Source organism: Anabrus simplex, chromosome 4, assembly GCF_040414725.1.
Source record: "Anabrus simplex isolate iqAnaSimp1 chromosome 4, ASM4041472v1, whole genome shotgun sequence".
NCBI lineage: Eukaryota > Metazoa > Arthropoda > Insecta > Orthoptera > Tettigoniidae > Anabrus > Anabrus simplex.
The window spans coordinates 16,478,444-16,496,676 of NC_090268.1; the positions used below are offsets into that span (position 1 = coordinate 16,478,444).

The window sequence follows — 18,233 nt, forward strand, 5'->3', positions numbered from 1 at the left end:
TGAAGCATCAAATGTGATTTCTGGGGTGAAGAAAGCACTTTGCAAATTAAAGACCACCAATGTAATATTATGTAATATTCCACATCGACATGATTTAATTGAATGGTCTTGTGTAAATAAGTTAGTTGATGATACAAACAGGCGGCTACAGAAAATTGTCAAATGCTTTCGAAATACAGAAATAATTGATATGAGCAATATGGATCGAGGATATTTCACAAATCATGGCATGCATCTTAGCAGAAGAGGGAAAAAGCAGCTATGTAATATGATAAGAAAGAAAATACAACAGACTTCAGGAACAACTATCACAACCAATGCCATACCACTGCTGTTCGATAAAGATGAGGAAGTTGCAGAACATTTGCAGGTAATGAAAGTAAGAAGAGTTGAGGAAGTAGTTGAGGTGAGTGCTACCACTAAAGAAGGATGCCTAGGAGAAGAACATCAGCTGAAAGGGATTAATGTGATTCTACCACAATCATCAGAGACAGCAATACCAGAAAGCACTGAGTACTCAGGGAAAACTTGTGAGGAAACCATTGAGATCATCAGTAGCAGTCAGTTGGATGAACGAGGAGAGGAGTTACTGGAGAAGTTGGATGTTGGAGCACCATCAGGACGAACTGAAGGAGGGCAAGCTAAACAACCAGAAATAAGAACGTCAAGTAGGACAAGGAAACGACCAGTATTACTAGAGCAGGATTTTTTATGGTAAAAGGTAGCAATAGTTATAATCTAAAGGGAGAGCTAAATTTGTTCCACCAGAATGTTCAATCTTTAAGAAATAAAATTCTAAGTATGGAGGTTCTGTTGGCAGATAACCTACAAGGGTATGATGTTTTATGCTTAACTGAACATTGGTTGATGGAGGATGAGATTTCAAATTTTGTATTAGAAGGTTATGCTCTTGCAAGTAAGTTTTGTAGAAAGAAAATGAAGTGTGGTGGTTCATGTATATATGTGAATAATAATATCAAATGTAAGCAGTTGGATAAATTTGAATATCTGAATGTAGAGGAGCATTTCGAGGCTAGCTTTGTTGAACTAGTGGATTATAAGTTAATACTTATATGCATTTATAGAAATCCTTCTAGTAATGTTGAAACTTTTTATAATAATATTGAAATTATTTTAGATGACCTACAGAATCATAACAAAAATGTAATAATCATGGGTGACTTCAATGTAGATTTTTTAGGGAATAATGGTGGGCGAGATAAGCAAAGGCTAGAAATGTTGTTTTCCTTGTACGGTCTAAAGGCAGTTGTAAATCAACCAACTAGAATATCTGGGGATACAAAGTCAGCAGTAGATCAAGTCGTATTGAATGAGGAAATGTGGAACTATGAAATAGAAGTTTATGATACAGGTTTTTCAGATCATTCTGCTCAAATTGTGCATCTAAATTTTAGGGTAATAGGAAACCATAATTTAAAAAATAACAATGTAATTTACAGGGAAACTAGAATGTGCAACAAGGAAAATATTTCATATTTTAACCAGTTATTGGCCAAGGAAACTTGGGAGAGTGTATATAGAAATAACTCAACTAATGAGGCCTTCAGTGAGTTTTTGGGTTTGTTCGATTATTATTATCAAGTGGCAATACCAGTCAAAAGGATAATTGTAAAGAATTATAGGAATGGGTGGATTACAACAGGAATTAGAAATTCAAGTAGACGATTAAGGTTTTTAAGCAAATGTGTGAAAGGGAGTAACACCTCATCTGAATTGAAGGATTATTATAAGAAGTATAAGAACATATATCAAGAAGTTTTGAAGGCTGCCAAAAGATTGCATAATGAGAATGAGCTAAAAAATTCTAAAAACAGGTCTAAATGTATGTGGAACATTATAAAAAGGGAGAAAGGTACTCTAGTTCCATTAAAAAATAATATTACTCTTACAAATGCAGGGAAAGAAATCAGTGATCCAGAAGAAGTTGCAGAAATATTTAGTAACTATTTTATAGAAGCAGTTTTGAGGTTAACGGAAAATTTTCAAACATCAGTGACAAGAACAAACTTGAATACAGTTCACAGGAATGTATCATCCATGTTTCTTACTCCTGTGACTGAGCAAGAGATAGATAAGATAATAAAACAGATGGGTAAAAAGAAGTCTTCTGGTTTAGATGGTTATTCAAACTACCTTATTCAATGCTGTTACCAATACTTAATCAAGCCTCTCTGTTACTTGATAAATTTGTCACTAACCACTGGTAAATTTCCAGACAAATTCAAGGTAACCAAAGTTGTTCCGATACATAAAAAGGGTAGTGAAGAAGATGCTGGTAACTATAGGCCTGTCTGCCTCCCCTCTGTATTCTCCAAAATACTGGAAAGAATTATGTACGATAGACTGTTATCATTCTTAGAGAAGCATAATATATTAGCTGGTTGCCAGAATGGCTTTCGTAAAAATAGATCAACTACCACAGCATTCATTAACTTTATTGAACGGATATATGACACACTAGATGGGAAGGGTGCATGTTTAGGTATTTTCTTGGACTTAACAAAAGCTTTTGATATAATTGACCACAGCTTGCTTTTAGAAAAGTTATACATGTATGGAGTTCGGGGAATGGCCTATGACTGGTTCAAATCATTTTTAGGGGATAGAAGGCAGATTGTTGAAATATCATATATCGGTACTGATTTGAGCAAAAATGTAATTAAGAATGTGTATTCCTGTGCCAGAAACATAGATCATGGTGTTCCACAGGGGTCAGTTTTAGGACCATTATTATTTTTAGTATTTATTAATGATATCGTCCAAATTGTTGATGATATTCAAGGAGTGCAATTAACTTTGTTTGCAGATGATATTACTGTCTTTGTAGCTGATGAAAGTTCTGAAGGGTTAGAATTGAAGGCAGGCAATATAGTGAGTAATATCCTGAGCTGGCTTGAGGATAATAAATTAATTTTAAGTAAACAGAAAACTTCTGTGATTAGATTTCACCATAAGATTAATTTAAATATGGAAGTTAGTCCAATATCATTTGGAGAGACCATAATTGAGTACTCATCATCAACAAAGTTTCTTGGCTTGTGGATGGATGAATCATTAACCTGGGATAAACATACAGAGTTTATAGGGAAAAAGCTTAGTAGAATTTATTTCATGATAATGTCTTTGAAAAATAGTTTTAATTTAAAGGCTTGCCAAATTATGTATTTTGCATATGTCCATCCCATACTAACCTATGGAATCATTTACTGGGGGAATTCACGATATAGCAAAGTCATCTTTAAGTTACAAAAGAAAATAATTAGAGGAATGGCCGGTGTCGGCAGGAGGACAAGCTGCAAGAAATACTTTAAACTTTATTTTATTTTACCATTGCCTAGCCTTTATATCTTCCATACACTTGTATATATGAAGGAGAATGTAAACAGCTACACCATAAATTCTGATGTACATAGGTATAATACTAGAAATAAACACAGTCTGCACATAGAACCACACAAAACTAAGCTATATGAATCAAGTTTGAGTTATGCAGGAGTACATTTATTTAATAAATTACCAGACTGCATTAAGCAGATAAAACCATGTTCAAAATTTAAGAAAGAATTATTCAAATTTGTTTCTAACCATTGTTTTTATTCTATTGAAGAATACTTAGCTCTTGAAAATTAACTTATGTATCACTTTTTTTTTTATTTTTTTTTAAATCTGTGCCTCTTTACCACATTGTATATTTCTCTTTATTTATCATGGCATGTATGTTACTGTTTTATCCTTTGTTACTGTAAATATGATTATTGACGTGTCCCATATCACTGTATGATCAGTTGGACGAAATAAAATACAATACAATACAATACAATACATATCCAACTCTCATAAGTGATTCTGCAAACACCTTAATTGACCACTTATCAGTGAATAATTCTGAATTACGCTAGGATCTATATAGTATCAAATATTAATAATGCCTTAAGTGACCATAATATTTTAGTTTTTTACATGCTATGGCCAAACCAATACACTCACCCAACATCTCCTCACTCCAACATTTTTGCAATACCTAGTAGGTGTAAGGAGAATGAAGCTCCCAGTACCTATTAGAACACCTCTGTACACAATACAGATGCATATAATGCGAACAGTTGCCACATAGATATATTGTATGATTCATTCATTCCCCAAATACTACAAAAGGACAATTACGGTATACGAGCTGTCTTAATAAACATAATACATAATGACTTAAGAGACCATAATATTTTAATGTTGCCATTAATGCTTTCACGGCCCGTACTTATAGACATGATATTGTATAGACTTTTGGACTTGTGCCGTGTCAAGAAAATAAGGTGAAATTCTTAACGCTTCGCAGAAAACTGTACTCTGCGTCCTCAGAAGAATTCTCGACTGTCCACGAGAAAGGCTTCTTAAACAATGACACGTTTGAATTTGGAACGTTTTAATAGAAGTAGAAATGGAAATGGTACGTTCATTCACCACCAGATGGTCCCCAGGACATGGCACAACTCTAGCGTTCGAAGCGGAAGCTGACCGAACTATCACAATCAGACTAAGCGGTTTACATAACGTGTTTGCGTAACATATGACAGGTGTAAGACATACATATAAGCCTGGAGTGAAACATCTGGCGACAAGGAACGTACGAATTTGGAAAAAACACCGAGACGAAATAACAATAGTGAAGGGGCAGGGGAGGGAACTACCTACGTAAATTCTTAATGGCTGGCAACCAGGTATTTCTTAATTGATAGCCGGTGTCCCTGTTGAAATTGTTAGGATTTCTACGTATTTCCACAGCTTCCCGTATAATCCTGGACCTGTAGTGTTTAGTGTGGGGCAAGAGCTCGAGTATCTTGGGACATGACATCATGACCCGACGATAGAGCGTGCTCAGCTATTGCCGTTTTGTCAGGTTGGTTGAGACGAATATTACGTTCATGTTCTTTGATACGGGTACCAATGGACCGGCATGTTTGGCCGATGTATACTTTGCTGCACGGACAGGGAATTTCGTATAACCCAGGATGTAAAAGTGGGGACAATTTGTCCTCGGTTTTACTCAGACTGTGAGCAATTTTAGTGGCGGTGCCAAACACGGTTTTTATACTGTGTTTGCGGAGGACCTTGGCAATTCGATCTGTGGTGTTGTGAATGTAAGGCAAGTAGGCAGTTCCCTTCAGTTCTTCCTTCTATGAGATTTGGTTGGTCGCTTCTCTGGGATGCAGGGCTCTATGAATTTGCAAATCGCTGTAACCATTACACTTAAACGCGACTTTGAGCGTGTCCATCTCCATCTGGATATGTGATGGCTCACAAATTCGTCTCGCCCTCTTGGCGAGTGTCGTGAGGATGCCTTGTTTTTGTGCTGGATGGTGATGAGAATCTGCATGAAGATAGCGATTTGTGTGGGTAGGTTTACAATAGATGGTATGTCCTAAGGAGCCGTACGGCTTCTTTCTTACTAGAACATCCAAGAAAGGAAGGCATCCGTCCGACTCCATCTCCATAGCGAATTTTATTGACGGATGTTGCTGATTTAGGTGGTCTAGAAATAGATGAAGTTTCTCAACAACCTTCTGTCCAGATCACAAATACATCATCAACATACCTCCACCATATCATAGGCTTGACAGGCGCCGAAGCAATAGCCTCCTCCTCAAAATGCTCCATAAAGAAATTAGCCACTACGGGCGAAAGTGGACCTCGGTGTTAGACCGTTTTTTTAGACTTCAGCGCCTTAACTATAAAATGGTAACGATTAAATACACGCATGTTTTAACACTTTATTTATTGTTGTTTCTACTTTTACTGTTTAAGTCATCTGATTTCATCATTGTATGTATCAGAGTTTGTTGATCCGCCATTAAACATATTTTTCATAGTACAGTTTCTCTGAGGCCTTGGCTCGTTGGAATTAATTATTGCCATATCTATCTATCTATCTATCTATCTATCTATCTATCTATCTATCTATCTATCTATCTATCTATCTATCTATCTCATCATTAACTTTTTCGTAGCATTCAAATTCTTCTTTCCCAATATGACTAGACCCCCTCCTATCGTTCCTAACCTATTTCTGCGATAAACACATCAGTTCTGTAAGAACATTTTCGCGTTCATATCACTTCTCAGCTATGATTCAATTCATAATACAATATCTTGTAAACATGTCCATTAATATATGTCTTAATTATATTGTCTTTTACGGCACTTCTACTTTTTTCTACAGTTTAATATTGAACAATTTTTTAGTCATCCTTCCTTGATTTCCTGCTGCTTAACTCTCATCACCGCTTCCTAGACTACTATGTTTCACTGACTGTGCCACCCTATAACTTTTATAAACAAACCCCTTAATTTATATGTACCATTGCGATTCAAGTGAAGGCCATCTGACCATATATCCCTAATACCCACCCATCACGACCTACAAATTTCACTTCCAATTTCCCACATACTGACTCCATAGTGTTATTTAAATCTCCAATCACACCTTCCTACACAGTACCCACTGATATCAATCCCTGCTTCCTTACTTCTCCCGTGTTGCTGTAACCAGGTCCCACGTATACCCAAATATGTTCGTACATATTTCTACATGGTTGGTATCACAGAGGAAAATAACCACCTTCTTCTTTCCTTCTATTTTCCTTAACAGCTGTCTTAACCTAATTCCCTTATAACACTCTATTCTGGTACCCTTCCTTCCCCATACTTTACGCACATGTCTATCAATTTAGTCACCAATGACCGGAGCCTCATCTCCACCCTCCTCTTCTGGTTTCCCTTAACTTCCCTGACGGTTTCAGAACCTACTTCTTCCTTCCTTCTCTCACTCTTACTACCTAGTTCCACCTCCGTCTTGCAGTCCTCAAACTCTTTTTATTCCTTTCCTCTCGGCTCGCATCTCCTCTGTAACAATTCCCTAATCTTCATCTCCCCTCTGCTGATCTACCTGTAGTGGTTCATACCGATTCCCCACCGATAACTCTATTGGATCTACCCTCCCTGAGGAAAACACTTAAACCTCATTTTCCTTCTTCTTAAAGCATTAGTCCACCATATTTTCACAACTTCCCACTCCTTCCTTCCTCTTGTCCATCCACGGTGTCCTGTACGTTGGATTAGGGAGACTTATCTACATTCTTGTCCTCCATTGCTAGCATAATTATCACCCTCGAACTCATTCTCTCTTCCCTCATCTTTCCTAATTCCCTCTCATTGAGCATATTAACACGTGAATTAAGTAGGTAGTTGTATAAGAATTTACATATCTTTGACATAAGTATTTATAACACCCATTTTTCAGCCTCAGAGATTTAGTATGCTTATTAATATATATTACATAACGATTACACTAAGCAGTTGACTTTTATTGAGATATTATAATTCTTAATTGCAACTGAGGTACAGTCAGTTTCGTTGTGGGTTACTGAAAGATCACTTGGATTAACTAGCTATATAAACATTTGCATTTTGATTACGTTACTGGGGAGCTAGTGTGTGATGTAGTGTCGTTAGTCACTACTGTAACACGTGTTCGTAGCAAATACTTTAATAATGTATTTGTTCGTAGCTAAGTGATTCCTGAATGAATAAATAAATGTTTTATTGCGCACAAATGTGTATGGACAAAATTCTTATGAGCAATCGTCTGTACAGAATTTTGTTAAGGATTCTATTCTCAGTTTACACTTAAATACGTGATAGCGTTCACAAAGTTCGCCGCATCTTTTGCAACTGCAGTCCGGATTTGACTCATGGAAACTCGCTTTAATACACAGGCGTAGTGAAACCCATTGACTGAGAGTCTGATCACAACGTGCCTCAACTCATAGCCTCGCTGAGTCCAGTTGCGGTTGATCATCGGATCACATTGGTAAAAGTCCACCATATGCTGTCCCTTCTTTTGTTGAAGCTCTTTTAGGAGTTCCTTATACGCTGGGGTGGCCGGAAGCAGTAGTTTCAAACGCAGCTCTTCCACAAAGGATAATTCCCTCAACAGTTGGTATACGAGGTATGATGGAGTGCACTTTGATAGGCAAAGTACTTTCTTTAAATGTAATGCTTTCACCTTCTCTATAGTATGTAGTTGCCTCTTTCCAAGATATATCCATATATTTTCTAATCCATAGGTGGCTACAGGACTAACCTTAAGATGAAATAACTCGATGGCACATGAAAGTGAGAGATGGCTCAAAGATCTGATGTCGTTAATGGAATTAATGGCAGCATTTATTCGGTCTTTTACATGTAAAGAGAACACGTTCCCCGGTGTTTGAAAAGTGACTCCTAGGTACTTAAAATTTGTGACTGACTTCAATTGCTGGTCATTGATTAAGAATGTTCCCCGTTTTCCTCCTTTTCTGAAGGTCAAAGAGACAGTCTTATTTTCATTTAACCTCAGTTGGTTTTCTTCTGCCCATTTCGTAACTTTGTTAAAAGTAGTCTGCAAACCCAACTGAGAAGTTGACGTCAGAACCATGTCATCTGCATATTGACATTTTCTGAATCTATTCTTTGTACAATGTCAACTGTGGCGACAATGAAAAGAAATGGGCTTAGGGGGTTGCCTTGAAGGACGCCGATGGTTTGAAGTATCGGATATGACTTGGTGATGCCATCACTAATCTCTACCCAGTTGTCTGTAAGGAGATTCTTAATGATTGGAAGAAGATAACAACTAGGGCCGATGATCTTACGCAACTTCTTTAATACGATAACTCTATTGAGCGTATCAACAGCCTTAGAATAATCAATAAGAATTGCATGACATTTTCCCTTTGGATTTGCGAGAGCTTCATTGATATACTGTTGTAGTCAATCGATAGCTCGAATGGTTGATCTTCTTCTCCATAGGTACACTAGCGCAACGTAGTGTAGAAATATGTTGTTTGAGTCATCAGTCCATAGACTGGTTTGATGCAGCTCTCCATGCCATCCTATCCTGCGCTAACCTTTTCATTTCGACGTAACTATTGCTTCCTACATCTGCTCTAATCTGCTTGTCATATTCATACCTTGGTCTACCCCTACCGTTCTTACCACCTACACTTCCTTCAAAAACCAACTGAACAAGTCCTGGGTGTCTCAAGATGTGTCCTATCATTCTATCTCTTCTTCTCGTCAAATTTAGCCAAATCGATCTCCTCTCACCAATTCGATTCAGTATCTCTTCATTCGTGATTCGATCTATCCATCTCACCTTCAGCATTCTTCTGTAACACCACATTTCAAAAGCTTCTATTCTCTTTCTTTCTGAGCTAGTTATCGTCCATGTTTCACTTCCATACAATGCCACGCTCCACACGAGTGTCTTCAAAACATCTTTCTAATTCCTATATCAATGTTTGAAGTGAGCAAATTTCTTTTCTTAAGAAAGCTCTTCCTTGCTTGTGTGAATCTGCATTTTATGTCCTCGTTACTTCTGCCATCATTAGTTATTTTACTACCCAAGTAACAATATTCATCTATTTCCTTTAGGACTTCATTTCCTAATTTAGTATTTCCTGCATCACCTGCCTTCGTTCGACTGCACTCCATTACTTTTGTTTTGAAATTTATTTTTATCTTGTACGTGTTAAAATTTTGCAGACATGAGATACTAAACTAATGGTACGGTAGTTTTCACACCTGTCAGCACCGGCTTTCTTGGGAATAGGTATAACAACATTCTGCCGAAAATCGGATGGGACTTCACCTGACTCATACATCTTGGACACTAAATGAAATAACCTTGCCATGCTGGTTTCTCCTAAGGCAGTCAGTAATTCAGAGGGAATGCCATCAATTCCAGATGCCTTGTTCCTATTTAGGTCACTCACAGCTCTGTCAAACTCTGACCTCAAAATTGGGTCTCCCATTTCATCAGCATCAACAGCCTCTTGATGTTCCAGAACCAAATTATCTACATCTTTACCTTGATACAACTGTTGGATATGTTCCTGCCATCTTTCTGGTTTGTCTTCTTTCCCTAGAAGTGGCTTTCCATCTGAGCTTTTAATGTTCATACACCTAGATTTCTTTTCTCCAAAGGTTTCCTTGATTTTCCTGTATGCAGCATCTACCTTTCCCAGGACCATACAGCCTTCGATATCCTTGCACTTCTCCTTCAGCCATTCTTCCTTAGCTACCTTGCACTGTCTATCAACTTGATTCTTTAATCGCCTGTATTCTTTTCTGCCCTCTTCATTTCTAGCATTCTTGTATTTTCTTCGTTCATCAATCAGGTCTAGTATTTCCTGAGTTATCTACTGATTCTTAGTTGATCTTTTCTTCCTTCCTAACATTTCTTCAGCAGCCTGCAAATGCTGGTTCATTTTGTTTGTATTGGTCGTGCTGAGTAATTTTCGGTTGTTATGTTGGTTCGCCCGTATCCGAACCGCTGATATTCTTTGTGTTCTGTTCTTTTGTCTGTGATCAGAAAGGTAAAGCGCTGAAGACATGTATGGAATGTGGATAGTGTGAATTGATTCTGTTGTTTACAACTTTATGTAATTTGTGTATTTGTCAGTGGGGTTAGTATTTGGTCTCAGATATGTATTTTCATTTTAAGTAATTTCCTTTATGCTATCAGTAGGCCCTTAACGCAGTGTAATGCAATTTTAAATTGTCTACATACGATTGCGATGCCCTGATACAAGAAAATGTTAATTATCTTTCTTTTTGTCCGTTTACTTGTTGTTTTACTTCTGATTGTGAAAGACCTGTCAGTTTCATCCACTTTTATGTTGGATGAGGTTCGTGGAAAGTGACTTGTTTATTAAACTAGACGTATTTGGAAGCGCGCGGTCTTTTTGTTTAGCGGCGTTTTGACATGCCGGTGGGGTCGTCGCTGTGATAGTAGTTCATTATTTTATTGCAGGATTTATGCGTGTAACATGAAGAATGACTTTGTGATGTAGTTCATAAGAATAAAAATGATTCATCATGAGAGATTCTTTGTATCGTGGATTCGTGTGTTCCGAGCCGCGTGTTGATAGATCCCTGGAATCTTCTGACGTATTCCTATCAACTTTCGGTTATTATATATTTTTTAATTTCCCTGAATATTTTTCATTTGCTCTCCATGAACATAACAAGGTAATTCTTTTTCTCATATTCTGGGGTTTCTGCTTTCGATCTGCGGGGGTAAATAGTTTGCAGTCTACATACTGTATAGTATTACATGCATGACATCAACACTGTGGTGTAGGGCTGCACTCTGCTAGAAATAGCCACATGAAATTTATCTAACACTGTGGTGTGGAAACTATAAAAGTGAAATGTGAACATTGGCGACATTCAGTGGCCGTTTGTCAGGGATGTTAAAATTATTTTGTTATGTTATTTGATCATCTTGAATGTACAATTGGAGGTTGCACAAAGCTCTGTTAAAAGTCTTGGAATGGTAAGCCTAGGTTCTGCTGCATTTTACTAGAAGCAACCCTGCTTGTGGAGTGTTGATTTTAAATAGAGTGGCAAAAGTATGAATGACCGGGCGAGTTGGTCATGAGGTTAGGTGCGCGCAGCTGTGAGCTTGCATCCGGAAGATATGGGTTCGAACTCCAGTTGGCAGCCCTGAAAATGGTTTTCCATTTTTTTTCATTTTGCCACCAGGTAAATGCTGGGACTGTACCTTAATTAAGGCCACAGCCTGTTTAATTTAATATTAGGAATTTCATTATGGCCTGTATTGAATCGAGATTTACAATGCTTATTGAAGATAAAAGGTTTCCACCTATTCAGCATTATGGTGTACATTATGGTACTGGTTTCGGTATCTTGTGTGCCATCATCAGCCATTGAGAAAATAATTGCAAGGTATGTTGGAAGAATATATAAAAAACTATTAGTACAATATAAAATATGAACAGAGCATACTATTCTGATTAGCGAGTCGTACATTTATATATAGGCCTATACATTAAAATATATGTGACTAAGTAGCAAAAACCAATTAATCTTTAGAAAGTTTAATAAGTTACGTCTTAAAACACAATATTATCTTGTATGTCAAAAAAATCTGTTAATAGTTAAAAATGTCTGTAATTGGCCTAGAGAAGTACAAGGATTTCCTTGTAAAATTTATCATCAGTCCTTCAATAATTGAATACATAATTTCTAGAACATTGTTCTTTGGTTAGGTGTGAGTTATAGTATTTATGAAAAACAGTCCCTCACAATATATAATTGTAATATTAATATCGTATACAAGTTTTTCTTCCTTTTTAAAAAATATCACAGTCTTTTTGTGACTATTGTAAAAACATCTAGTTGTTGATATAATTTAAGCTTGTACTCTGCATTCATAATATTGTTCAAAAAATATAATAATGTATAGCTGAGGTCTATGTTTATGGCCGAGATCTTGAAAAATTGTTTCAATGTCTGGTGGAATTGGACAGGTTAATATTGATCTCGAACCAGCACGGACCTAAAAATAGAGAACAAATTGTGAATTTAGTGTTGGAATTCCGAAAATCAGAAGCGGCGTTTTATAAAATAATGGAACAATAAGGTATGAAACTCACCTCTAGCTCGATGTAACTGCGTGTGATGTTTGTGAGGAACTGGATTGTGAAGTGTCAACCGACTGCCAGCAAGCGTCAGCTGTTAGGCGGGGCGTGTTAGGTAGGGAAAGGGGAAGTTGCGGTCGTGAGACTGTATGTCAGGGGGACGGGGCTTTGCTGGGGATAATAAGCCAACGTGCTGCATCATGTGTTGTGTACTAATTGATTTTAAGGTGTTTTTAAGTTATTTATCACTGAAATAAGCATATCAAATAAAATTGTAAGTTTCTCCGAAAGATCATTGAGATTGTAATTAGGATTGTAATACTGATCTAATGTAATGTAACATTGCTCCGTCAGGTCTAATAGTAGGCTTTTGTTCATTGTTTCAATGATGTCCAAATTGTTGCTAATACCGTGAAAATTATGTTTGTATTCTTGTATATGCTGGCCTGTTGCTGAAAATTTCCTGTAGCCTACCTATTATCTGTGCACTTTTTATCGATAGATTTGTGTACGTGGTTGAGGAGTAAGGAGGGAGCAATTCCGGTTCTGTAAGTACTGCCAACTGAATGGAAATGAAATCTGAATTGAATCGATAATATGATCGATTGATATGAATTTTGCTAAACCTTTGTTATCTTAAGCCAACAACTGTGTCACACTCACATTATATAACATTTCTCGATGCGAATCTTATTCCTAGAGTGAATTCTATAGTTTGGCTTTGCTGTGTAAATAACAACAGTACTAGTACGTAAAGTGTACGCCAGATGTCGCACAGCGATGCATAAGCGATTCATAGTGTGTGTTTCAAAGGTTGCCAGTACGAATCTCGAAGATTGCCGACGTCTACCAGTTCAACACTAGGGTGTAAATCTATCCAGAAAAGGTGCGCAGGTAATAATGGCATTAATATGTTCGTTGTATCTAATATTAAATGATCTCCCGGTTTGTCCGACATAAACACCGGAGCAGTCGTTGCAATGAAACCTATAAACACCTGATCTATCAAATGGATTGGATACATTGACCAATTTGTGGCTCCCAAGCCACATGGGCATAGAGGGAAACGAGTTAGTAGATCAGGCTGCCAAGGAGGCAGTTACACTGCCCCCGTTGCCTTTCCAGGTTCCAGTAAGTGATATTCGCTCCCAGCTGCGACATCTTGTTATGTCCCATTGGGAGATGGAGTGGCAGGCCATTCCACTTCCCAATAAGCTGAGAGCGATAAAAGGAACAACGAAGGTATGGAGGACTTCCCTTCGGGCTTCGCGGAGGGAGGCCGTGGTATTATGTCGTCTTCGGATCGGCCACGGTATCTTGACTCACTCGCATCTTTTGAAAGGAGAACCCCCTCCGGTGTGTGCCTGCGGCGACCATCTTACCGTGGTACACATCCTTACGGAGTGTGTGGACCTGGTCGATCTGCGCCGTAGTCTTAACCTTCCGAGTACTATCTCCCTTATCTTGCGTGATGACGAGCAGTCAGCAGACCTCGTCGTCCGCTTTATGAGGGATAGTGGACTGTTTTCTCGTGTGTGATGCTGTCCTTTGTCCTAGTGTGTTTTGTGTCACTTTCGCTTTTATCCTATTGACTTAATTTTAGTTTGTGTTGCGTATTTTAATGTGTTATTTTAACGTCTCTCGTAAATTATGTACTACCAGGCAATGCCTTATTCTTTTGTTTTCCTGTAGATTCTCTTATTTTATTCGACAATAAGGCATTGCGTATTAGATCCACTGATTGTTTTAATCTCACCCTCATTTTTCTCCATCATTTTTTTAAAACTCTAGTCAGTGGATATGTTTTTTAAAATTTTAACATCATCTCTCATGTCGTTTATCTCATTCCATTAGGGGCCGATGACCTTCGATGTTAGGCCCCTTTAAACAACAAGCATCATCATCATCATCACATTGACCAATTTAGAATTATGAATAATATCAAGGTTTCTGTTGTTAGTCCTAAGGGAAATATTGATGTTTCTTTTCTTTTAAATATTCGTTAGTCGGAAAATGTCAGGGTTAGACGTGAATGTTGCATAGGTTTTTGCTTTAGTTGCTTCTTTTCGTAACATAGTTCTGGGCCAGTGTTTGAACTTGTAAATTATGCGTTCTATAAAACTTTTGTTATAATCATTATGGGATGCGATCTTGCGTATAGTGTTGAGTTCTTTCTTGAGTTCCCCCTGTGGGTGGGGGCGGTAGAATAACACCCACGGTATCCCCTGCCTGTCGTAAGAGGCGACTAAAAGGGGCCTCAGGGGCTCAGAACTTTGGAGCGTGGGTTGGCGACCACGGGGCCCTCAGCTGAGTCCTGGTATTGCTTCCACTTACTTGTGCCAGGCTCCTCGCTTTCATCTATTCTATCCGACCTCTCTTGGTCACCTCTTGTTCTTTTCCGACTCCGACGCTATTAGGTTTGCGAGGGCTAGGGAGTCTTTCATTTTCACACCCTTCGTGGCCCTTGTCTTCCTTTGGCCGATACCTTCATTTTTCGAAGTGTCGGACCCCTTCCATTTTTTCACTCTGGTTAGTGTTATATAGAGGATGATTGCCTAGTTGTACTTCCTCTTAAAACAATAATCACCACCTTTCTTGAGTTCTGTGTTAGACATGCGTACATTAAATGCTCTAGTATTAGACTAGTATAGGTAGCTCTTTTATGACTAGAGGGATGTACTAGGAGAATGCACAACCTGTGCCATCGTCACCATAAGACCTATCTGTGTCAGTGCGAGATTTAAAAAAAAGGGGGGAAAGAAGTCTTAACTTCTTTTTGTTTATTAAATGGTGCTAAATTAATGTACGCACACGTGAATGAAGTTATGCCTCATTTTGCTCATCATGTATGTTTAACACACACATCTGCCCCTACCTGTAATTGAAGTCTAACCCTTTATACATCACTGTATTCAGCATAAATTCTGAAATGTCAATAAATTTGACGTATCATACGCCTGAAATCTGTGTCATAGAAGTTCTGACGACTCCGTTACCGAGCATCAGTCATGACACACCGAATTGTCACTAGCATCCAATAGTTTTGTCCAAAGCTCTCTTCATGTATTAAAGAGATAATTTACTGTGATAAAGAATTATTACTGCGGGAGTTGTCCGTGCGGTTAGGGGCTTGCTGCTGTGAGCTTGCATCCGGGAGATAGGGGGTTTGAATCCCACTGTTAGCAGCCCTGAAGATGGTTTTCTGTGGTTTCCCATTTTCACATCAGGCAAATGCTGGCGCTGTACCTTAATTAAGGCCACGGCCGCTTCCTTCCAACTCCTAGGCCTTTCCTATCCCATCATCTCCCTAAGATCTATCCGTGTCGGTGTGACGTAAAGCCACTAGCAAAAAAAAATATTAGTTCCCATCACCGACCCCTAATCGGTTTCGTCTTATTCCAGAACGCCCTAGCCTTTCCCAGATGGAATCTGAGTGTTTTTTGATTCCTAAAAACTCCTCTCTCCGTCTCCTGTTTGATCCACAATTTTCCACGTTTCAACTGGCGTATATTGTCCATAATCATCTGCGCTGTTATGGTTGAAACAAGTCCTCACCTTCACTGATATCTTGCCTGTTGCCTTGACCATCCGCTGGAACTCGTCAATCTATTTTTTGTTATTGAATACCGTGATACTGTACAGTGTATTGTTATTGGACATTTAGTAATTATACCAAATCTATTTTGAACCAATTGTACATTATTATGTCTATATCTTCTTTAAAAAGTCACGACCCAGTGACTGACAGGGTGTGTCAAACACTGGAAGAATGTACCGCATGAATTACCCATTAATTTACACGCCCGTCAAGAAGCTTACAGTGGTTTAGATGTTAAATTTTGATCATGGTATACTTTATTTGTAACCTCCTGATGCATGTAACAATTTATGCTTCTCATTGTTTTTTTATTTTTTACAATCTGCTTTACATCGCACTGACACAGATATGTCTTATAGCGGTCAAAGGCCAGGGAGTAGGAAGGAAACGGCTGTGGCCATAATTAAGGTACAGCCCCAGCAGCCTGGTGTGAAAATGGGAAACCACGGAAAACCATCTTCAGGGCTGTCGACAGTGGTGTTCAAACCCACTATCTCCTGGATGCAAGCTCACAGCAGAGCGTCCTAACTGCACGGCCAACTTGCCCGGTCTCAATGATTCATTGCGATTTTGTCAGTAGAGCTATTTAACAGAAGTGCTTACCTTAACTTTTTCCTATACAGAAAACTATTGATAACACACCTTCACTACTTTGATGATTTTCCCTCCATTCTCAACAATGAAGGGAATACATACATCATTACTGTTGACTTCAGAAAGAATGAAACTTAAATTTCCCTCGAATTCAATGTGGCCAAAGACACTCTTAATACTTTGTACAGCTCAAAATACTAAAAAGTGTCTAGGACTAGTGCATGTACCTTATTATTATACATAGTATTCTTCATGCATGTAATCAGCTCCTGTTTTGTTTTCTCTTTTCAGATCTGAGATCATGGCATCTACATCGCGTCGAGTATCATGTGGCTTGGATCTCTGTAGTGTTCCTGACATAAGAGCCAGCCTTCAGTGTGCCTCAGAAGCAGGGTCAGTTAGTATGAATTCTGTTAATTTGATTGATAGTACTTTAATTTCTTATGCAGTAAAACTTGTTCAAAGCAGAATCTCAAGGGACTTGAATATTTTTCCGAATTAGACAAGTTTCCGCATTACACAAAACGTTGTCTTTTTTTGCCTTGAAACATGAATCATGACCACTGCTACATAAAACATGATACGGTATACAGAAATATTAAACGTTACTTAGAGCTTACCTGTATCTGCCTACGCATGACGCTCGGCTATCCGGAGTGATGTACGTCGTAGTGTGGTACATTGATTTGTTAATACAGTATAACCGATATTTTGCATGAGGAACAAGGTGGTGGTGGTGATTATTGTTTTAAGAGGAAGTACAACTAGGCAACCATCCTCTGCATAACACTAATCAGAGGGAAAAATGGAAGGGATCTGACACTTCGAAAAATGAAGATATTGGTCAAAGAAAGACAAGGGCCACGAAGGGCGTGAAAATGAAAGACTCCCTAGCCCTCGCAAACCTAATAGGGTCAGAAAAGAACAAGAGTTGACCAAGAGAGGTCAGACAGGATAGATTAAAGTGAGGAGCCTGGCGCAAGGAAGTGGTGAGGAACAAGGCCAGAATTCGCCGGCACAGCTATGACGACATACTTATGGGACCTCGTGGGTAGGAGGGGTTTTGGGTGGGGAGAACTTAAAAGATACTGAAGAACTTTCACCTTGTATTTCCTATCCCTTCTCTTTCTTTCATCTCCCGCCTGTACTTCACCGGCATCCATTTAACCTATTTTATACGCAGTTATTGCACTTATAATTTGCATACTAATCTAATTTTACTTACCTGTTATAAATTCCTAGTTACAGCCCGTCTTAAACCAGTGATCTTCAACTCCGTAAATCAGATAAAAAATTAGACGTATGGCTTTTCAGGCGTTTCCTCTATTAACCAGCGTTTCGTGTTAGGTCTGACACTGGACTCATCAGAGTGGGATGTGTCAGATCCTACCCACTGATGCTGGGGTGTATGCAGGTGAACTTATCAGAAGCCTATTTAAGAGGCACAGTCCACTCAGCTAACATGTTACTTGATAATTTGAGGTGTAAACGATGTATATATAAATACATATAGTACATTACCAGTAATAGAGATGGCA

General features: G+C 38.3%; 1 protein-coding gene across 1 annotated transcript in view; it reads left to right on the top strand.

The window, feature by feature from the left end:
* Window positions 1–16,991: 16,991 nt before the first annotated feature.
* Window positions 16,992–18,233, top strand: part of csul (protein arginine N-methyltransferase 5) — a 282,354-nt gene continuing 281,112 nt past the window's right edge. Inside the window, exon 1 of the mRNA XM_067146159.2 lies at window positions 16,992–17,088. Within this exon, the coding sequence (XP_067002260.2) occupies window positions 16,997–17,088 (92 nt within the window). The 5' untranslated portion in view covers window positions 16,992–16,996. The remainder of the gene's footprint in view (window positions 17,089–18,233) is intronic.